General features: G+C 51.0%; 1 protein-coding gene across 2 annotated transcripts in view; it reads right to left on the bottom strand.

Annotated features, from left to right (window-relative positions):
- The window catches only part of ARAP1 (ArfGAP with RhoGAP domain, ankyrin repeat and PH domain 1), a 111,375-nt gene that overhangs the window by 18,867 nt on the left and 69,610 nt on the right, over nt 1–22,898 (bottom strand). For both annotated transcript variants that reach the window (XM_063127356.1, XM_063127357.1), the window contains exons 14-26: nt 19,520–19,654; nt 17,486–17,621; nt 16,413–16,515; nt 15,470–15,665; nt 11,904–11,949; nt 8,985–9,148; nt 7,643–7,855; nt 3,514–3,619; nt 3,206–3,353; nt 2,500–2,586; nt 2,293–2,361; nt 1,428–1,545; nt 134–247 (exon numbers count right to left, since the gene is read on the bottom strand). In XM_063127356.1, the coding sequence (XP_062983426.1) occupies nt 134–247; nt 1,428–1,545; nt 2,293–2,361; nt 2,500–2,586; nt 3,206–3,353; nt 3,514–3,619; nt 7,643–7,855; nt 8,985–9,148; nt 11,904–11,949; nt 15,470–15,665; nt 16,413–16,515; nt 17,486–17,621; nt 19,520–19,654 (1,635 nt within the window). The remainder of the gene's footprint in view (nt 1–133; nt 248–1,427; nt 1,546–2,292; nt 2,362–2,499; nt 2,587–3,205; nt 3,354–3,513; nt 3,620–7,642; nt 7,856–8,984; nt 9,149–11,903; nt 11,950–15,469; nt 15,666–16,412; nt 16,516–17,485; nt 17,622–19,519; nt 19,655–22,898) is intronic.

Here is a 22,898-nt window from a genome sequence, read left to right as displayed (position 1 = left end):
GGCCACCAGCCAAGCCCTCCAAGGAAGCACGCATGTGTGCGCACACACACGCACACACGCACAGGCCCGCTTCTCCGCCAGCTCCGGCATCCGTCCGACAGGCTGTGGCAGGTGGCTGCCCCCTGCTACCTACCCAGATACAGCAACATGTTGTCCATGGAGAGCTGCTTCTTCACCACCAGGTAGCTGTCCTTGCCCAGGCTGTGCAAGATGGGCAGCACCTTCTCGCCGTAGTGCAGGGGCCGCTCTGCAGGGGCCAAGAGAGAGGAAGAGAGGGATGGGAAAACAGGGGAACGAGAACTCCAGGGGGGGGGGGGGGGAGAGCTTCCCAGAAAGAGGAGAAGCCCTGGCGCCATCAGGGTCGGCTCGTGGGGTGCAGGTCGGGACCCCGCAGTCTGGCAGGGTCCCCAAACAACCCCCTAACATGTGTTAGATCCTGGAATGGATCTTGGTTATGTTTTCCATTGCTTTGTTAATTGCTGAGGATCTGGAAGAACAGAGGACTCAGCAGAAACTTAAAGGTCAACGCTACACCTGGACATTGAGTGTCATAATTGAATAATTGTCTAACTGATTGTCTTCAATTAAGGGTTGCAAGGAGTTGCATCATTGTACAGGTTGTCTATAAAAGTAAATGTATTTTTCATGTTACTTCCCTGTATTGACTGACCGTTTGTAAGTATTTGCATCTGTACTGCCATAACTAAATTATATATTTATTTGCCAGTAAAAAGGTTTATTTTAACCTACGTGAATCTTTGCCTTAATTCATGTCTTTGCTGTCTCTTGGCTGAGAACCGCTGCAATCTCTGCTAGTCTCTGGAAGGCCCAGACAGAGACTTAACACAAAAGGTTATGTGCCAGAATCCCAGTCTGTGCCATAACTAATCAGCTTTTAAAGCCATAACTCAACAACATGCGGCAGTGGCTCCTCCTCCTGCCAACTCACTGCTAAAAGGAAATGATCCGCCCAGAGAGCTTCGGCTGTAGGGCGGTATAGAAATGCAATAAATAAATAAATAGCGCTGTAGAAGCCGACCGGTCCAGGCTGCAGCCCCACGGCACACCGTCGCTGAAGGGCTCTTTTCTCCACCCTTGTTAACTTTGAGTAGCAGCAAGCTGAGCCAGCAGGCGCTGCCTTTGGGGTGGGGGGTGTCAGCCAACGAGGGCATGGGGGGTGGCGATTAACTGCTCCAGCACAGAGAGGCTGGCCGGGAGGAGGGGGCCACCCAGGAAGGGGCCGTGCCCGGGGGGCCCTCAAAGCTTAAGAGCAGCAGCTCAGTCTCCAGTGTGGCACTGCAAGGGGGTCTGGGGTGACCCGCTGAAGGCGTGGCTGGCGCTCAGGCCCCTCTAACCGAGAGGAGGAGGAGGAGGAGGGCGCTCCGAGGACTAGCAAGCTCGGTCGGGCCTCCCCGTTCGCCACTGACCTGCCTCCTCCCGTTCGTTGACTTCGAAGCAGCTCCAGAAATCTTTCTCCTTCATGACGATTTTCCTCCGGTCCAAGATTTCAAAAGCCAGCTCTTCCGCCGTCATGGTGGCAGGAATCTAGGGGTGGAGGTGAGGGGTTTTTTTTTGCAGACTTAGAAAGCGAGGCCTCACACCTCTCAGGAGTGCTTTGCCAGTTCTTTCAGAGGGGAAACAGAAGACCCGAAGGGGGGAAACGCACGCCGGCAGCAAAAGTTACGGCGTCACAGCCTTGGATCTCTGAAGTTAGCCTCGGCGTGAGTTTAGGCAAATCTACGGCGCGTGGGCCGCTCTGGAGTTTCTCGCCCACCCGCCTCAGAAAGGGTGAGAAAAGGTGCAGAAAAGTGCAGGCCCACCGAGGAGGTGCTTGGAGCCTCTGCCCTACAAGGAAAGCCTTACAAGGGTTGGGCCTTGTCCCATGGTGAGCCGTAGAGATTTACTTAGTCCAGCGGGACACGGAGAAGGTGAAGAGAAAGAGATGTTCTGTGCCCTTCTCTCGTAATACTAGTAAAGTCTTCCCCAACCTGGTGCCCTCCAGATGCGTTGGACTACAACTCCCATAATGCCACAGCTAGCAGCCCCCCTGCAGTCAAAGGTCTCCTGCAGCCCCCCCTGCAGTCAACCCCCTTGGGGCCACCACCACCACCACCACCCAAATTAAAATCCCCCCCCATGCACTGGACCACGTGGTGCCCCACAGAATGTGGCCCTCAATGGGAGGTGAGGGAGCAAAAACGCCTCCCTGGACCTCCCGAGGTCGCCGCCCCCTGAATTAAACCCCTCCCCCATTTCCTTGCTCCCCCTCCGCCCGCCGCCCCCCCATCGCACCTTGATATGCTGCTCCGCTTCCGTCTTCTTTTCCTCCAGGTACACCGTGCAGATGAAGTCGCCGGCTTGCTGGGAGGGGGGGGCAAGGAGAGAGGGGCGTGAGCGGCAGCTCCTCCGCCTGCTGGCCCCGCGCTGGGGCAAGGGTGCGCGCAAGCAGAGGGCAGAGCGGCAGGCCCTGCACCCCCACACCCCCCCCAAGGCACTGACCTGCGTCCCACTGGACGAGGCGGCATTCCGAATCTTCATGATGGCCTTAATCTCCTCCTGTTGCTTCCTCATCTCTTCCTCGTCCACCTGCCCAGCGGTTGCAAAAGTAAGATAAAAGGGGGAGGAGGAGGAGGAGGAGGAGGAGGAGGAGGAGGAAAGAAGAGAAGAGAAGACATCAAACAGGGCCAAGGCTGAGCTCAGCCTTTCCCAAGCTGGCGCCCTCCAGACGTGGGGGACAAGAACTCCCAGGGTAGCCCAGCCAGCCTCTCCCCATGTGCCGGGAACCGGGGGCGCAGGTGAGGCCCATGGAAGGAGCCCAAGTCTGGACGGGGGCGACAAGAGGGAGTGACGGGGCCAGTGGTCTGACTCCGCATTAGACGGCTTTCCACGTTCCGATCTCTGGGCACTTCACACACACGTCCCCCTGCTCAGTCAGGGCTCCTTATCAGAGAATCAGAGAATAGCAAAGTTGGAAGGGGCCCATAAGGCCATCGAGTCCAACCCCCTGCTCCATGCAGGAATCCACCTTAAAGCATCCCAGGATAGACCAGCAGGGTCTCACCTCTCGTCTCCCAGCACTCTGTTTCCGGCATTCCAGCCCTTGGCCGGTGCACTGCCTGCCCCGGCCTCGTGCCCCCTCCCATGGACCTCGTGCCCCCCATGGACCTCGTGCCCCCCCACGCGCTCCTCTCCCAGCGGAACCTACGCTGAAGATGTCCATGTAGCAGTTGATGAGGTCCTCCACTACCCGCCCTGCCTTGTAGTCTTTGCCGTCCGTCTGGAAGAGTGTCGGCCCGAAGACGATGGCCAGGTTGTGCGTCGTCATCTGGTTCATGTCGGAGGAGCACTGCACCCTGCAAGGAAACCAATGTGCAGCTCTGACGCCTGGATCCTTCCCCTCCTGCCAAAGGAGACTAAAGGACCTTCAGAGGCAGGCGGGACACCAGTGGGCAGCCACAGGGGGACAAAGCCAGCCAGCCAGCCACCCCAAGAGTCCAGTCCTCCGGCCCTTACCTGTACAGGTGGTTGATCAGTGCCTTCAAGGTGGCCCTGTTGACCGCAGGGAGGCTGTTCAGGAGCCTCCGGTACCGGCTGACTTTTTCCTTCTCATCCTCAAGGCCTGGCAGGGCAGGAGAGACACAAGACAGTGAAAGGAATTGCTCGGGGCAGTTGTCATCCTAAGTGAACGCTTATCAAATTTGCAGATGACACAAAATTGGGTGGGATAGCTAATACCCTGGAAGACATCACAATTCTGATTAACAAACTAGCTAAAAGTGGGCTAGATGGAACAACTATTAGGTGGATCCACAGTTGGCTACAGAATCGGACTCAAAGAGTACTTATCAATGGAACCTTCTCGAACTGGGGAGAGGCAACGAGTGGGGTGCCGCAGGGCTCAGTCCTGGGCCCAGTGCTCTTCAACATTTTTATTAATGATTTGGACAAGGAGGTGCAGGGAACGCTGATCAAATTTGCAGGTGACACAAAATTGGGTGGGATAGCTAATACCCTGGAAGACAGAAACAAACTTCAAAGTGATCTTGATAGGCTGGAGCGCTGGGCTGAAAACAACAGAATGGAACTTAATAGGCATAAATGCCAAGTTCTACATCTAGGAAACAGAAACCAAAGGCACAGTTACAAGATGGGGGATACTTGGCTCAGCAATACTACAAACGAGAAGGATCTTGGAATTGTTGTAGATCACAAGCTTCACGCCCTTGTCGTGACCTGCATTCTATCAACTACGAGGCTTTTTCTCAGTCTTTAGCCTCCTCTCTTCCTTCTGTCTACACAGCCGTCTCCTTGGACTCAGCCGCCTCCTCCTTTAACTCCTCCTTATCTTCAACTCTTGATAATCTTGCTCCATCTACAACTCGGATAGTTCGCCCCTCTCAACCCCAACCGTGGCTCACCTCTTTCCTCCGCTACCTTCGCTCTTGTTCCCGGGCAGCCGAACGCCTGTGGCGTAAGACCAAGGACTGGGCGGACTTTGTCCACTACAAATTTGTTCTCTCCTCTTTCTCTTCTGCCATTTCACTGGCCAAACAGCAGCACTACTCAACGTTGATCCAGTCAAATGCTAAGCACCCTCAGCGGCTCTTCGCGTCCTTCAATTCTCTTCTGAAGCCTAATCCGCCATCTCTCCCCGCCTCTCTGTCTGCCAATGACTTTGCCTCTTTCTTCAATGCTAAAATCCAAACTATTCGCTCCGATCTGGCCAGCTCTGCTCCGCTTCCAGCTCCTGTTCCTCACCTGTCAGTTCCTCCTGCAACTCTCTCGGCGTTCCCTTCGGTCTCAGCTGATGAACTGTCTAAAATACTGCGCTCGTCGAAGCCTTCCACTTGTTCCCGTGATCCGATTCCCTCTCGCGTCTTTATTAATCTTATCCCCGCTATCCTCCCGTCCTTGCTTCACATCATTAATTCTTCTCTGTCCTCTGGCTCATTTCCTTCTGCTTTTAAACATGCTACAGTCTCTCCCATTCTCAAAAAACCCACTCTTGATCGACTATCCCTGTCTAACTACCGACCTGTCTCTCTCCTGCCCTTTGTCTCAAAGATCCAGGAACGTCTGGTCTACTCTCGTTGTCTTGACTTTCTCTCTAATAACTCTGCTCTGGATCCCTTTCAATCTGGCTTCCGTCCTTTGCATTCCACTGAAACAGCCCTTACCAAGATCACCAATGATCTTCTTACTGCCAAGTCTAAAGGCCATTATTCCATTCTTATTCTCCTCGATCTAACCGCAGCCTTTGACACGGTTGATCACGATCTTCTCTTAGATTCCCACCATGACCTTGGACTCTGTGGCTCTGTCTATAACTGGTTCGCCTCCAATCTAGAGGGTCGCTCTTTCAGCGTGTCGGCTAACGGCAGCTCGTCCTCCTCTTTTCCCCTTTCAGTTGGGGTTCCGCAAGGCTCGGTGCTTGGCCCGTTGTTGTTCTCTCTATACATGCTGCCCTTGGGTAAGCTTATTCAATCTCACGGCCTCCAATATCACCTGTATGCCGACGATACACAATTATATCTCTCATCTCCGGAACTTTCTCCTGATGTTCACGATCGTATCTCGGCATGTCTTTCAGATATCTCAGCCTGGCTGCTTCATCGTCGTTTGAAACTTAACATGGCAAAGACTGAATTGCTTGTTTTTCCTCCTAAACCCTCTCCTCACCTCTCATTCTCTCTTACTGTCAACGATGTCACGCTTACTCCGGTCAAGGAAGCTCGTAGTCTTGGCTTTATATTTGACTCCTCGCTCTCCTTTACTCCTCACATCGAGGCAGTAGCTAAATCCTGTCGTTTCTTCCTGTATAATATTGCCAGGATTCGACCATTTTTGTCTGTCTCTTCTGCCAAGACTCTCGTTCACGCACTGGTTATCTCTCGGTTGGACTACTGCAACCTTCTTCTCTCTGGCCTTCCCTCGTCTCACATCAGTCCGCTGGTCTCTGTCCACCACTCTGCCGCTAAGATCATCTTCTTGGCCCGCCGCTCTGACCATGTCACTCCACTTCTGAAATCTCTTCATTGGCTTCCAATTCACTCCAGAATCCAATATAAACTTCTCCTGCTGACCTTCAAAGCTCTTCACGGTCTAGCTCCTGCCTATCTCTCCTCTCTCATCTCACACTATCGCCCCGCTCGTGCTCTCCGCTCCTCTGATGCCATGCTTCTCGCCTGCCCTAGGACCTCCACTTCCCTTACTCGGCTTCGTCCTTTTTCTTCTGCTGCCCCTTACGCCTGGAACGCTCTTCCAGAACATTTGAGAACTACAAACTCAATCACTGCTTTTAAGACTCAGCTCAAAACTTTTCTTTTCCCTATAGCCTTCAAATATTGAGTTTGTTCTGACTCTATACTGTTAGCTTCTCCCTACCCGGTGCCTGTTTACACTTCCCTGTGCCTGTTTGCATTCTCCTTCCCTCTTTATTGTTTACTACAATTTATTAGATTGTAAGCCTATGCGGCAGGGTCTTGCTATTTACTGTGTTATCTGTACAGCACCATGTACATTGATGGTGCTATATAAATAAATAATAATAATAATAATGAATATGAGCCAACAGTGCGATATGGCTGCAAGAAAGGCAAATGCTATTTGGGGCTGCATTAATAGAAGTATAGCTTCAAATCGCATGAGGTACTGGTTCCTTTCTACTCGGCCCTGGTTAGGCCTCATCTAGAGTATTGCGTCCAGTTCTGGCCACCACACTTCAAGAAGGACGCAGACAAGCTGGAGCGTGTTCAGAGGAGGGCAACCAGGGTGATCAGGGGTCTGGAAACAAAGCCCAATGAAGAGAGATTGAAAGAACTGGGCATGTTTAGCCTGGAGAAGAGAAGATTGAGGGGAGACATGATAGCATTCTTCAAATACTTGAAATGTTGTCACACAGAAGAGGGCCAGGATCTCTTCTCGATCCTCCCAGAGTGCAGGACCCGGAATAACGGGCTCAAGTTAAAGGTAGCCAGATTCCGGCTGGACATCAGGAAAAACTTCCTGACTGTTAGAGCAGTACGACAATGGAATCAGTTCCCTAAGGAGGTTGTGGGCTCTCCCACCCTAGAGGTCTTCAAGAGGCAGCTGGACAACCCTCTGTCAGGGATGCTTTAGGGTGGATTCTTGCACTGAGCAGGGGGTTGGACTCAATGGCCTTGCAGGTCCCTTCCAACTCTGCTATTCTATGATTCTGTGAATAATGGACATTTTCCAAAGCAGAGCAGGATAGAAAAAGTGTGTAAGCTTTCCAGCCTCGTCTCTGAGTTTTAAAAAGAAACAGAACAAAGTTCTGATAAAACTCTGTTCTGTTTCTTTTTTAAAATATTAATTATTTTAACATGGTATTTTTATTCTGCTGTTCACAGCTCCGAAATGTTTGGGTTGTGGAGCGGTATGGAAATATTGTAAATAAATAATAAATAAGTGCTGCCCCAAAACAGGAGCCAGCAGGTGGCGCTAGAGGGACCCAGCCGTGCTGAATTTATCACCTGTGCTCTCAGTCACAGCCTTCCCCAACCAGGTGCCCTCCGGAAGTACTATACTACAACTCCCATAATCCCCCCAGCCACTCCCCTGGTCCAGACCGCGTTGGGGAGGAATTGGATGATCTCTAAGGAGGTGCCCCCGGGCTCCTTACCCGGTACTTTCAGCCAGGCCTGGCAGGAGTCTTTGGTGAAGAGCCCGTCCCCAATGTCCCGGAAGAACCGCTTGAGGGTGTTGGCCACATCATCCACGTGGTGCTCGCCTTCCTTGAGCCGGACGCTGCGGGCGTCTTTCCGGAGCATCTCCAGGAGGCCGGTGGTCTTGGAGTTCTGCCCGCTCTTCCGATAGATCCCTTCCGAGGTGAGCCCTGCAGGAGGCACAGAGGACGGGGTCAGTTTGGGGAAAGGCCGAATGGCGCGGCTGCAATGGGGCAGAGAGGAGCACCTTAGAGCAGGGGTGTAGAACCTCAGCCCGGGGGTCCCAATCCAACTCGCCGGGATTTCCCAGAAGGAAATCCTTCTCCACCCACTTTCCCCAATCACCAACCATTGGGTGGCTCCGACTTTCGTGAAGCTTTCACACACACACACCCTTGTTCTGAATGGTTGAAACGTTTCTGCTAAGGTTTAGTTACTGGCAGGGAGAACTTTAAGCGAAAACAGACAGGTAATTTTGGGGGGTTTGGCCCCGCTCCTTTTGCCCACCACTGGAATGTGGCCCCTGAGATTTGGTGACCCTATAGAAAGGAGGACAGGGCTCCTGCATATTTAACAGTTGTACAGAAAAGGGAATTTCAGCAGGTGTCATTTGTACGCCTGCAGCACCTGGTGAAAGTCCCTCTGCATCACAACTGCTAAAGCTGCAGGAGCCCTTTCCTCTTTTGTATCTGGTCACACTAGTATAGCTCCTGCAGCTTTAACTGTTGTGCTGAAGAAGGGATTCCACCAGGTGCTGCATGCGTACAAATGACACCTGCTGAAATTCCCTTTTCAATACAACTGTTAAAGACACAGGAGCCTGATCCTCCTTTCCATAGGGTCACCCTACCCCGTGAGCTTCCCTGAAATGGAACTCGGCTCTCAGGTTGAAAGAGGTTCAACCCCTCTGCCCTAAAGAAAGGCACAACAGAGGCACTTGGATATGTTTCTTGATGCCTGGGAGGGTCAACTCAGTTTGGTCCCCCTCTTCCAGTAGGGAGCCAGATTATGGGGTGGGGTGTGGGTGTGCGGGAAGTCTAAAGGACTGGGCTGCACCCTCACCCTCCGCCACCCCTACTCCCAAGGACCCTCACATAGGAACATTGGAAGCTGCCTTATACAGACCCTTGGCCCATGTAGCCCAGTGTTGTCGACACGGACTGGCAGCCATGCAATGGCTCTCCAGGGTTTCAGTCCGGATTTCTTCCTGGAGATGCCTCCAGGGATGGAACCGGGTACCTTCTGCATGCAAAGCGGGGTCTCTACCGCTGAGCCACGGCCCCTCCCCACCCCACGTACCACACTGCATGATATAATCAATGCATCTGTCCACGATGAGAGGGACGTCCGTGTCGGAGAGCTGCTGTTCAGATAAGGTGTCCCCGGAGCTTCCGGCGGCTTTCTGGATGGCGCTGACCCAGCCCAAGAAGTCCAGTTTCCTCTCACCTTGGATGTAGAGCGTCCTGGAGGAGGGAAGCGGAGCACGGGAAGACGGTCCCGGTCACATCAGGGCAACACAAGGTTGCTCCTTCCTCCTTCTAAAGGGCTGCAGCTGCGGAGTTCCTTCCGGTACAGCTGAAGGGGAGGGAGCATTCCTCTCTCGCCTGTGCCTTGGGGCAAAAGGTTCTTCTTCCTGCCCCCAAAATGCCAGAGCGCCCTGAACCCGGACCCAGGCTCCTTTCCTTTGGCCATCACGACCAGGAAGAGCAGGGCCTTCTCCGCTGTGGCACCCCGGCTGTGGAATGAGCTCCCTAAAGAGGTTCGCCTGGCACCTACACTATATGCTTTTAGATGCCAGGTGAAGACCTTTTTTATTCTCTCGGCATTTTAGCAATCTACCAACTTAATTTTAACTTCGCTATTTTAAAATTGTATTTTAAATCTGTATTAAATTCTGCACTGCAGCTCGATTTTATCCCAGTTGTGTTTTCATGTTGTATTTTAGATTATCCTTTTATATGGTTTGTTTTATATTTTGAATGCTTTCCATGGTTTTAATTTTTGTAAACCGCCAGAGAGCTTTGGCTATTGGTGTAAGGAAAGGGTTAAGCTATATCTGGAATTGCTGGTTTTTATGAAAAGAATTGTAATGTCCTGTCCTTGATTTTAGGAGAGACAGATAATCGCCAGCTGCCCGTGGGCGGATGGGCATCTCCAGGCTCCTCGCTGTCTGGGCTAAGTGTCCTTGAACAATTAACATCCAAAGAAGTGTGAAATACCTCAGGGGGGGGGACCAAAGGGTGGGGGGAAGGAAGAGTAGTTTAGTCATTATAAAGGGATACAAAATGTGGGGCTTTTTGTTCTGAGCTGGAGGGTGTCCTGGCTGGGCAATGTATGTTGGTGAAACTTTGTATTAGTTTGCTGGTGTTGGGGTTCAATGTATCTTTATGTATCATGATTTTAGTATGCTAATCCCATATTGCCTTGCCTTTTTCCTGATTAATAAAATTGGGCCTAAACCTCTGATTAAGGAGCTGTGTGCGTTATTCCGGGGATCTGTGCAAAATCCAGTGGGAGGCCAGCTTGGCTGGGTCCAGTTTCCTTTACAATTGGGCGGTATAAAAATGCAATAAACAACAAACAAATAAATATTTCTCCCATGGGAGTATACCCAGAGGCGGCATAAGCACCCGGTGGCACTGAGATACACGGATGGTGCTTTCATATATATAAATTTTATTTAAAATGTTTTTAGACCAGAGCTTTCCAAACTTTTCATGTTGGTGACACACTTTCTAGACATGCATCATTTCATGACACAGTAATTCAGTTTTACTAGCCAGCCGGAGGTTAAACTAACCCCTTATAAGAGATACGGACACATACATAAATTGTAATAACGAAATGTAGGGGGACACAACATATCTCATGAAAACCTTTCATTTATATTTTTTAAAATATAGGATTTGCAAGATAATAACATACATTTCCAAGGCTTTTCACATTGAACCAATTTTGTCGAGCGGCGGTTGAGACGGCGTTCTATCAAATAACTGGACCCACGGAATTTCTCGAATGTGTCACTTCAGGTGCAGCCGCATCACCGGAAGTGACGCGGAATCCGCTGTTTCGACCCGATTAGGCATCCTGCGCATGCACAGTCCCTGTATGATCCCTCGACCGGGGTGTGCACACACGGATACGACGGAAGGGGCATATACTCGTGCACCATACTGATCGGCACCTTTGCTGCGTAAAAATGCAGGCAAGCTGGTCTTGCTTATTTTACAGAGACTCAGAGGTTTCTCGTTACGTTCGTTGACACACCTGCACACTGCAGCCGACACGCTAACGTGTCGCGACACACAGTTTGGAAAGCTCTGCTTTAGACTGACGTTCAGCCAAAGCAGCTAACGAGAAGAATAAAATAATTTTAAACGGTGTAGAAGCGAATGTAAGCAGCAAAGCAGCAGACACCAGCGGTGTCCAGCTGCTCCCCAAATGCCCCCAATTCCTCTGCGCTGACCAGCAGCAATCCCTCTTCCTGCCACTACCAGGGCGGCGCTGTAGAGCAAGCCTCTGGCCGGCCACATCCTCCATCTGCAAGCCATGGGGCAAGGAGTAAGGCCCCTGTTGCCAAATTGCCCCGGCGTTATAGTAAGACCCTATTCATGACCAGTAAAGGAGCACCTGTTCCATGGCAAGCCTGCCCAGATCTTCCTGACTGTTAGAGCAGTACGACAATGGAACCAGTGACCTAGGGAGGTGGTGGGCTCTCCCACACTAGAGGCCTTCAAGAGGCAGCTGGACAACCATCTGTCAGGGATGCTTTAGGGTGGATTCCTGCTTTGAGCAGGGGGTTGGACTCAGTGGCCTTGTAGGCCCCTTCCAACTCTACTATTCTATGATTCTATGATTAAAACCATCCGATTTTCTATGATTAAACTTCCGAGGTGAGGTGGATGCTGACCAGAGAGCAGGCCTTTCTCGTGGTGGCACCTTGGCTAATGAACTCCCACCGCTTGTCAGCCTACTCTTACAGCCTTTGGGCGTAAAGTCAGAACTGCAGGTTTTCAGTGCTTTTGTAGGTTGGCTCTGAGCAGCTTTTGCAGGACGGCTGCTGTCAGTTTTAATCACTAAACTGTGATTGTTCGTGGGTACTTTGCAAAGCCACCTGGAGTTTATATTTCAAATTACCCAAAGCAAACAAGGAAACAAATCATAACGGGAAAAGGAGGCCCCCGTGGTAGGCCTGAAAAATGCCCCAAAGCCCTTTACCTTCTTCTCTCCACCAGCACAAGGACTTCATTGTCACCCTGGATGGCTGGAAGGCAAAGATCAGCATCAATATCGAGCAATGCAGTCTCCTGTGGATTGACAGTCCAACCCAACCCCGCTGGCCCTGCTGCCCGGGGCTTATGGGAGTTGTAGTCCGACACACCCGCTATGCATGCAGAAGGTCCCACATTCAATCCCCGGCTTCTCCAGGTAAGGCTAGGAAAGAATTCTGCCTGAAACCCTGGAGAGCCCTGGCTGCCAGTCAGTGTTGGCAGTACTGGGCTTAGATGGACCAAGGGTTGGATTCAGCATAAGGCAGCTTCCTCTGTTCCCAACATCTGGAGGGCAGCAGGTTGAAGAAGAATGAACCAGTGCCTGGGCACGGTAATGAACTGGATGAGGGCTAACAAACTGAGACTCAATCCAGACAAGACGGAGGTACTGTTGGTTCATCTGTCCGGTGAGGTGATGTTTGCCCTGTCCTGGACGGGGTTGCACTCTCCCTAAAGGATCGGGTCCGCAGTTTGGGGGTGCTCTTGGATCCAGAACTGTCACTGGAGGCACAGGTGAACTCAGTGGCAAAGAGCACCTTTTATCAGCTTACGCTGATATACCAACTGCGCCCTTATCTGGACAGAGATAGCCTAGCTACAGTTATCCATGCTCTGAAAACCTCTCGTTTGGATTACTGCAATGCGTTATACGTGGGGCTGCCTTTGAAAACGGTCCGGAAGCTTCAGTTGGTACAAAACAGGGCAGCCCGTTTACTAACAGGGACTGGCCGACGAGACCACATCACGCCAGTCCTTTTCCAGCTTCATTGGCTGCCAGTCCAGGTCCGGCCCGATTCAAAGTGCTGGTATTAACATTTAAAGCCCTTGGGGCCAGGTTATTTGAAGGAACGCCTCCTCCCATATGTACCTGCCCGGACCTTAAGGTCATCCTCAGGGGTCCTTCTCCACGAGCCCCTGCCAAAGGAAGTGAGGCAGGTGGCTACCAGGAGGAGAGCCTTCTCTGCTGTGGCACCCCAGCTGTGGAATAAGCTCCCTAAGGAGGTTCGCCTGGCCTTATATGCCTTTAGACGCCAGGTGAAGACCTTTTTATTCTCCCAGCATTTTAACAGTCTATAAATAAATTTTAACTTGGTGTTTTAAATTTGTAATTTTGCATTGCTGCTGTTTTTATCTGGTTGAGCTTTTATATTGTATTTTATAGTATGTTTTTATACTGTTGTTTTATACTTTGAACGTTTTTTATTTTTGTGAACCGCCCAAAGAGCTCCGGCTATTGGGCGGTATAGAAATTCAATAAATAAATAAGATTGGTGAATGGCATTTGCTTACTTAAATTTCTTTAAATGAGATTATTTTTAAGCCACCTCTCAAGGTAGAATCATCTCAAGGCAGTGAGAGAATTGCAGCCTTAGTAGCAAATCAGTCAACTAGGTTTAGTTGTTTAATCAATGAGGAAGCGGATTTTAAATTGATGGCACAGAGAGCTAAGGGCGCGTGCGTCTGTTTCGGTCCAGGTGTCTTATACTGTAACAGGGAACTTTACCCTTCTAACAAGGAGTGGTACCTTTTGTTTGCTAAGTGGACAATTCTCTTAGCCTTCCTTCAATGTCAGAAAAACAAACCTATACTGATGCTTTGGTAATCTCCAGATTTATTTTATGAGAGGGACTACAGTTGGTCAAACAGTCTCTGAATTCTTCCTCAAAGCTCATTTTGCCTTGTTTGCATTCCCAAATGCAAGCCACATATTATTTTTTTGGATCAGGAAAAAATGCACATTTTTGATAGAGGGAAAATGCACATTTTTTTAAGTGCACATTTTTTCCCAATTGAAAAAAAAGAAATGCATCTTTTTTTAAAAAAAAAATGCACATTCTCCCCTATTGAAAACGTGCATTTCCCCTCCCCCTACCTGACTAAAGCCATGAAAATATGGATTTGAGGGGATTTGCACATTTCTGGAAGAGCACGCTTTAGAACATGAATGCAAGTTTGGGAAATGGCAAACATTTCCCAAGCGTCTGCATTACTGCTTGCGTTTGGGGTTGCAAAAGGGAAATGTTTGCATGATTTGCGAATGGGAACACAACTGTGGTACATATATATCCCTAGGAGAGGCTGGTGCTCAGGGGTTGATCACGTGCTTTGCACACGCAGGTACCAGGGACAGATTCTCCTGGGCCTTTGCCAATTCACAGCCACAAATGGAAATTTAGCACTCCCGGGGGCCACTGGAAATGAGCAAAAATGCTTGGTTCTGAAACAGGGCAGGGTGAGGGAGCTCCAGCAACCAGGCCTGAGCCAGAAACAAGTGTTGTTGCTCATTTCAGGGCATCTTCTGGGAAATGTTAAATCTCTGTTGTGCAAGGAGTGTGTCCCACCTGCACAAAGGAATTGGCGGGACCCAGCACTTGCGCAAGAGAATCAGTGGGGGCATAAGCGCCACACTGGATACTGCCCACCATTCAACTGCTGGCGTCTCCAGTGAAGAGGATGAAAAAGTCCCTTCTCTGCCAGAGACCATCGCAGAGAGCAGCTGCCAGCCAGAGCTAGCCGTGCTGGGTTAGACGGGCAATCCGTCTGGCTTGGTTGAAGAGAGAGTCTTCCTTTGTCTTTAACTGACTAATCAAGTAATTGATTAAATGGCAGATGATCAACCAGCTAAGAAGTATTTAACTGATGGGGACAACCCTCTGTCAGGGATGCTTTAGGGTGGATTCCTGCATTGAGCAGGGGGTTGGACTCAATGGCCCTGTAGGCCCCTTCCAACTCTGCTATTTTATGATTCTATGACTCCATTGCATGTTTAGCCTGAAGAAGAGAAGACTGAGGGGAGGCATGATAGCACTCTTCAAATACTTGAAAGGTTGTCACACGGAGGAGGGCCAGGATCTCTTGTTGATCCTCCCAGAGTGCAGGACACAGAATAACGGGCTCAAGTTACAGGAAGCCAGATTCCGGCTGGACATCAGGAAAAACTTCCTGACTGTTAGAGTAGTACGACAATGGAACCACTGACCTAAGGAAGTTGTGGGCTCTCCCACACTAGAGGCCTTCAAGAGGCAGCTGGACACCCATCCGTCAGGGATGCTTTAGGGTGGATCCCTGCATTGAGCAGGTTGGACTCGATGGCCTTAGAGGCCCCTTCCAGCTCAACTATTGTATGATTCTAAATTAATGCTACAGACTGAATCTAGGGAACTCTTGGAGGGTGTGGAAGATAGGGGCACAGGGGTATGGTTGAGGCTTTGCATGCAACCCGCTAGAGGAGTAGAAGGGCAGCATAGCAACAGTTCCCCGGTTGACTTCCTTCCCAGGAACAAATCCTGCAGAAGAAATTCTTTGAGTCTTGTTACTCAGAGAAAACTCTAAGCCGGTTATTCCCCAGAACGGGCTGCATTCATAGCAACCAGTGACTGCTTCAGGGGATTGCACGACTGGGCATGGAACAAGGATGCCCCCTGCCCCAAGGGTCTATCGTGCCAAGTGGGAGGGGGGTGCTTGCAGGGGGGCTGCGTTTCCACTCCCCAGTCCCCAGGAACGGCGACTCACAGAGCTCCTGCAGCTTCCTTAGGTGAACGGCCTCCTCCTTCTCGCTGCCTTCCAAGTGGGCGTAGAGCGTGGACTGCACCAAGGCGAACCAGCCTTCCTTGGCCCGCTCCAGGTTCAGGCCTCCCTTGTACTGCAGCCGCCCGAGCCTCTCGAAGTCGTGGTTCAGCAGGCCCTCGGCGGCAGGAGGGATGAAAGACTGGAAAGGAAGGACAACGGCACTTTGTAAGGATCTGGTCTGTGGTTGGGGATGGGGGGGCGGGAGGGAGGGAGGGAGAGAGGGCGGGGGGAGGCATCCTCTCCGCAAGGCCCACATTGGCCTGTAGGGGGAGCTCTCCATCAAGACCCCACCCCAGGACCAACACGGCGTCTGCCCCTCCTTCGTCAATGCTTCAATTCAGGCTCACCAGCATGGCTGACTCCTCTGCTGTCCACATTTCATTCCTCCGCGTTCCCCCTTGATCCCCGTCTCTCCCGTCTCCCGGATGCCACCTCTATGGCCGTTATCATCTCTCCTCTCCGCTGCGACACCCCCTCTCTCCGCACTCCCAGCCCCACAGCTCCTTCTGGGATGCCGCTGCCTCACCTATCCTCAAAATGCCCCCCCTTAATTCCTCTTCCCTTTCCGGCTCCTGCCCCTGCCTCTCTTCCGTCCCCCGCTGCTAAACTCCAGGAGCGTGCTCCTGCCTCAGCTGCCTCTGCATCTCACTTCTGCTGCCTGCACCCTCAGGAAGCCGTCCCGACACAAAAACACTGACCACCTCCTCATTGTAAAATCGAGAGCAGGGTTGGGCAGGCAGGGCTTCCGTGCCACAAATAAGCAAGCCAGGCCTGGGGGGCGGGGAGACGACACCAAGTACGGGGGCATCACTGAGGGCAGCTTCCATCCCAACCCCAGAAGACGTCCCGTTCTCTTTCGGCATTTCGGAACCGGGGAGCCGCTCACCTTCGCAATGCACTTGACCCATTCCCTCGTTGCTTCAGGGCTGTCCAGTCCAAAGAGATAGAGCCTCTCCGTTTCTACGTACACCTCAAACGTGCTCACAAAACTGCAGAGAGGAGGAGGGGAAAGTGCAGAACTCAGGAAGAGAACAGGGTCAGCGGTCCATGCTCTAATGCCTTATGGTTATGTGTCTTTACAGCTGTGGATTTATCATAGAATCATAGAATAGCAGAGTTGGAAGGGGCCGCCTACAAGGCCATCGAGTCCAACCCCCTGCTCAATGCAGGAATCCACCCTAAGGCATCCCTGACAGATGCTTGTCCAGCTGCCTCTTGAAGGCCTCTAGTGTGGGAGAGCCCACAACCTCACCAGGCAACTGATTCCAATGTTGTACTGCTCTAACAGTCAGGAAGTTTTTCCTGATGTCCAGCCGGAATCTGGCTTCCTTTAACTTGAGCCCATTATTCTGTGTCCTGCACTCTGGGAGGATCAAGAGGAGATCCTGGCTCTCCTCTGTGTGACAACCTTTCAAGGACTTGAAGAGTGCTATCATGTCTCCCCTCAATCTTCTCTTCTCCAGGCTAAACATGCAATGGAGTCATAGAATCATAGAATAGTAGAGTTGGAAGGGGCCTATAAGGCCATCAAGTCCAACCCCCTGCTCAATGCAGGAACCCACCCTAAAGCATCCCTGACAGATGGCTGTCCAGCTGCTTCTTGAAGGCCTCTAGCGTGGGAGAACCCACCACCTCCCAGGTCACTGGTTCAATTGTCGTACTGCTCTAACAGTCAGGAAGTTTTTCCTGATATCCAGCCAGAATCTGGCTTCCTTTAACTTGAGCCCCTTATTCCGTGTCCTGCACTCTGGGAGGATCGAGAAGAGATCCTGGCCCTCCTCTGTGTGTCAACCTTTTAAGTATTTGTAGAGTGCTTTCATGTCTCCCCTCAGTCTTCTCTTCTCCAGGCTAAACATGCCCAGTTGAGGTTTAGGCTGTTGTTTACTACGTCTACCCTGCTTTTCTGCGAAATAATCAGCAACGCTGCAGTTCCCGTGCAGGAAGGGGGGGGATACTCACCCATGGGTGTCCGGTGGGTTATTCACGAGGCACACGATCTCCTGCATCCTCAGCACTCCGTTGGGCACCGTGTTGGTGTTGTTCTCGTAGTAGCTGAAGATGCCATCGTGGAGGCGACACCAGCGGCGGCTGAACTCTGCATGGGGGATGTGGCAGAGATTAACCCACTGGTGGGTGGGTGGGTGGGTGTGAAGGATGGGGAGGGGGGAAAGAGATGTGGGGCATAGCTACTGCTGGAGAGTGCTCAATCGCCAATCTCCGGGATGCACTTTTGTGCAATACAAGGAAAGGTCTCTTTCAGTTAGGGGTAAGCAGAAATGCCCCCCGCCCCACAACTTCATAGCCCTGTTTGTGGGCTGCAAGAAGAACTTCCCTTTGGGACATTTTCAGGGAAGTTCCATGAACAGCAAAAGTGCAAAGAGATCTCCCAGCCTAGTGGCAATCCCGGCAGTGGTGATCCTGACAGCAGCATGGCCGCACTCTAAACCCTCTCCAAAGGGTTCCCTTCCTCTGTGACATCATATTACCAAATTCAGAGCCTTGCCTGCACTGTGAACGGGTGGACGGAAGAACAGCTGCAATGTGATCCTCGATTGGTTGGGATCAGTTTCCTAGCCAATCAGGGAAGGTGTTTTTTTTTTTTTTTAAATGGAACAATAAGCAGCTGCTAAGAGCAGGGATTTATTTATTTATTTATTTATTTATTACATTTACGTACCGCCCCATAGCCGAAGCTCTCTGGCCGATTTACAAAAGTGAACATTAAAACAAATATGCAAAAATTCTAAACCATCGAAAACATAAAAACTACAATATCCATTTAAAACAGCTATTCTGGGGTCAGTTAAAAATAACTCAGCATATGTTGTTAAAATGCCTAGGAGAAGAGAAAAGTCTTGACCTGGTGCTGAAAAGATAACAATGTTGGCGCCAGGCGAGCCTCGTCAGGGAGATCATTCCATAATTGGGGGGCCACCACTGAGAAGGTACAGGTGTATGAATCATGTTCGAGCTTGCCAAGACTCCCCAAAACATTAAAGCTGGCTGTTCGTCTCCGTATGCAAAAGGGGGAAATTGCGCAAAACAAAAGCTATCGAACATGAAAACTGCGCAATTCACAAATTGGGGGAAAATTTCCAGAATTGTTTCAAAAATATTCCCCATAAGACTAAAACGTGGGCGATTTAAAACATGCGCAGTTGGAGAAAATGGTGCATTTTGAAAAAGTTGCACATTTTGCAAACATGAAGGCAAGTTCAGGTACTTGCCTGAAACATTTTTGGAGAAAACGCAGTCCCGTTCACATTCAGGATTGTGAACGAGTAATTTTTGAGTGATTTGTGAACTGGAACTAAATTCTCATACCTCCGTTAGACAGGAAGAACAGAAAAGTGGAGAACAAAATGTGAACATGGGGGATGAAAAGTAACTATCAGGCAGCCTTCAGCCTTTAAGCCTCCTCTCCACATTTCTGGGCTTCATCAGAAAGGAGGACGTTCACACCTGTACTGATGGCCAATAGTAGGGCTGATTTGGGTTGTTTCAGCCCGAATCTGGATTGGTAGCGCATCAGGCCAGAATCTAATGTTGGAAACTATGGTTGCTTAAAAGGGCCATTTCTGGAAATGGCCCTTTACGGCCACCATAGTTTCCAATATTAGACTTATGACAATGGAGAACCCCATCTTCGTTAAAGATGGCGGCTCTCAGGGAGGCTGGACGGCTACCGGGTGCATGTAGACGGGTCAGGCAACTCTCCCCACTCAAGCAGCTCAGCAGGTGGGGGGCAGTGGCGGGTAAGGGGTGAGTGGGACAGAGGGAGTCCTACAGACTCTTAGTTGGGCTCACACCAAGGAAACCACAACATCTGATGCACTTCGGATCCTGGCTCGTATTGGGCCAAAGCGGTTCGATGCTGATTCAGAAGCTCCGAAGCGGGTTGTGGTTGTTGTGCAGAGCCCAAACCACTAGCACCATCCCAGAATAGTGCCTGTACCCAACACTCCAAAGCAGGCTTTTTCCGCCTCGCCTTACCTTCCCGGGATTTCCGCTCATGCACCAGTTTGGCCATGGAGGGTGCTTTGTAGAGGAAGCCATTGTGAGCCACAGAAGGCAAGATGACAGAGTAGTGCTTCTCAATGTTGGTGCCCACATCCAGCTGAGGGGTCTCTGCAAATAGAAACCAAATGCACAGTTACAAGATGGGGGATACTTGGCTCATCAATACTACAAACGAGAAGGATCTTGGAATTGTTGTGGATCACAAACTAAATATAAGCCAACAGTGCGATACGGCTGCAAGAAAGGCAAATGCTGTTTTGGGCTGCATTAACAGAAGTATAGCTTCCAAATCGCGTGAGGTCCTGGTTCCTCTCTATTCAGCCCTGGTTAGGCCTCATCTAGAGTATTGCGTCCAGCTCTGGGCTCCACAATTCAAGAAGGACGCAGACAAGCTGGAGCGTGTTCAGAGGAGGGCAGCCAGGATGATCAGGGGTCTGGAAACAAAGCCCTATGAAGAGAGACTGAAAGAACTGGGCATGTTTAGCCTGGAGAAGAGGAGATGGAGGGGAGATATGAGAGCACTCTTCAAATACTTAAAAGGTTGTCACACAGAGGAGGGCCAGGATCTCTTCTCAATCCTTCTGGAGTTCAGGACACGGAATAACGGGATCAAGTTACAAGAAGCCAAATTTTGGCTGGACATCAGGAAAAACTTCCTGACAGTTAGAGCAGTACAACAATGGAACCAGTGACCTAGGGAGGTTGTGGGCTCTCCCACCCCAGAGGCCTTCAAGAGGCAGCTGGACAACCATCTGTCAGGGATGCTTTAGGGTGGATTCCTGCATTGAGCAGGGGGTTGGACTCGATGGCCTTAGAGGCCCCTTCCAACTCTGCTATTCTATGATTCTGATTCTATGACTCTATGAAGTGCAAGAGAGAGAGAGAAAAGGGCGGTAGGCTGAAGCCAGGCAACTTTGTAGTCTCACAACATGAAAGCAAGGGGGTGCAATCAAATCAATGCAAGGAAAGAGAAGAAAGGTCTACACAGGAACGAAACAGAAAAAGTCTGCTTCTGGGGCATAAGCCCAACAACACTGGCTTCAGGATGTCAGTTGGCCCTTGCTGAACCAGGTCAGAGGCCTCCCCAGCCTCGGCCAGTGGCGTTATTGAAAGATGCAGGAGGAAGGAGATTTGGGAGGGTGCAGCAGCTGGAGCCCCTGACCACCCCACCCTGGAGCCACACCCCACCCTGAGCCTTGCACAGCTGACTGCAAAGTGCCAAGCTCTCCAAGACAAACCAGCACTCTTGGTGTGGTCAGAAACCCAGGCACAGGTTTGGTATGCACAAGCCGGGGGCGGTGGTGTCCCTTCCTCCACAGGCAGCTCGTGAACCGCTTCCTGGCACGCCTAGCCTCTGCCCTTTGCCCTCCCGTTGCGGTTCTGCCTGCACCCTTTTCTCCCACTATTATTCATTTATTCATATTAATATCCCGGCTTTTGTCCAATGCTGGGCCCACTCCCACAGGCTGTTGAGTCCCCAGTCCCGCATCCTTATAGTGGTACGCATGCACAGTAGTGTGAGAAGATGGGACAGCTCTGACCCCACCAGCAGCGGGGGCATGAGTTGATGGCACCAGCTGCTCGTGGGCAGTGGGCCGGGCTCTCTGCACCACCCCCACAGCTGACCGGAGTGGCCGCTCTGCGAACTTATTCACACAACATGCGATCCTGTTCAGTTGGGTGGACAGGACGCAAAGCACGGCCGTGCACAGCTAGCAGGGGAGACTCACATGACCTGTTCATCAGCGTAAAGTTGCTTCAGTGCTGATCGGACTGGGAACAACCCTTCTCACAAGGAGGACTTCTTCCAAAAGCCTCTTTTGGCTGCAGCTGAGCCCTAAGTGAGGCTCTGGAAGCTCCGCTTTATATGTCTCAGAGCTAGAGCTCTCAGAGATAAACAGCATCGAGGAGTAGGCTATGCCAGAAGAGCAGGAGGGCCCTGGGTCCTCGGAGATGGCTGCAGGTCCTAGCCAGAGGCTGAGCGACCCCCCTGGCCTGAGAGCATCTCAGGAAGCAGGCCTGCACAACTCCTGGGAAAAAGAGTGCCTATTTGCAAAGGAAGGCTATTCCTGAGGAAAGGACTCCTTGTGGGTAGGGCCCTTCTCACAAGGAGGACTTCTTTCAAAAGCCTCTTTTGGCTGCAGCTGAGCCCTAAGTGAGGCTCTGGAATCTCCACCTTATATGTCTCTGCCCTAAACAGGAAGAGCGGTTGGAACAACACCTTTATTTCAGCCCCCAGTACTTTGCACCTTAGCTTTCCTGTCTTCGCTGCTTCAGATTGATCTCTCCTGCCGCTAACCTCTGGATTCCTGATTACAGACGTGTGAGAATTTCGTTTGTGCTCGCAAAACAACCCTGAACATGAGTGCGAGCAGGGCGTTCTCTGATAATGTTCGCAAATTCGAAAACTGCACAAACTTCAGAGAAAAGACAGGTTGAAATTGTGCAGTTGTTTTTTTAAAAAAAATTGCACAATTTTACGGTTAAGTCTATGGGGAAAGTTGTGGAACTTGGAAAATACTCATTTTCCTGTTCGATGGCATTCGGTTTGCGCAAGTTTCCTGTACATGCAAATTGAACAACGGTCACACGTGTGTGTGGGAACTGAAGGAGAGATGAATGTCAAGCTGATGCTTGGAGAATCTGGACGAACGTGAACAACGCTTGTTCGCCCATCCCAATTCCTGATCATCCCCCGTTTCTTGGATGGTGTTGTATTGGATTGCCTGCCTAGGCTTCCGGCCTCTGCCTGCCTTTTGACATTCGAGATGGATTTTCCCCACTGGCTGCCTCAGGACTGAGCCTGAATCAGTCCTGGCAGGACGTGGCGGAGGCAGCACAGGCTACAGCCCTACCCAAGACCCCTTGGGTCACCGGTTCAAGACCCGCTGTGAGCAACAGCCCTGAGAGATCCTGGAATAATGGCCTCTTCTCTTGAATCAACTCCGGCTCATTTCCCCTCTCTGTGGGTGAATCAAAGGCTAATGTGGTCTGAAAGGAACCTGTGCCAAGAGGAGAAGGTCCTCGACTCATCTGAGTTTCATTCCAGGCACTCTTTGCACAAACCCCCATTCCGGCCAGCATCTGCTCCAATGAGCCAGGGGAGGGGAAACGGGGCTCTCTGGTCTTCACTGGGGCAGAGCTCCGGGATGAACAATCCCCCACCCCATTCCAGTTACCAAATGCAGACGCAAGTGGAAGAACACGTCATCGTCTGGATTTTGAATGCAGCCTCTGGGACGCTTAATTTTCAAGTTTGGAGATGGGTTTCTATGGGTGTGTACATCTGCCTTCCCCAACCTGGCACCCTCCAGATGTTTTGGACAATAACCCCCCAGCATTCTTGACCTTT

This window comes from Elgaria multicarinata, chromosome 5 (genome assembly GCF_023053635.1).
Source record: "Elgaria multicarinata webbii isolate HBS135686 ecotype San Diego chromosome 5, rElgMul1.1.pri, whole genome shotgun sequence".
NCBI lineage: Eukaryota > Metazoa > Chordata > Lepidosauria > Squamata > Anguidae > Elgaria > Elgaria multicarinata.
This window is presented reverse-complemented; position numbering and strand designations above follow the sequence as displayed.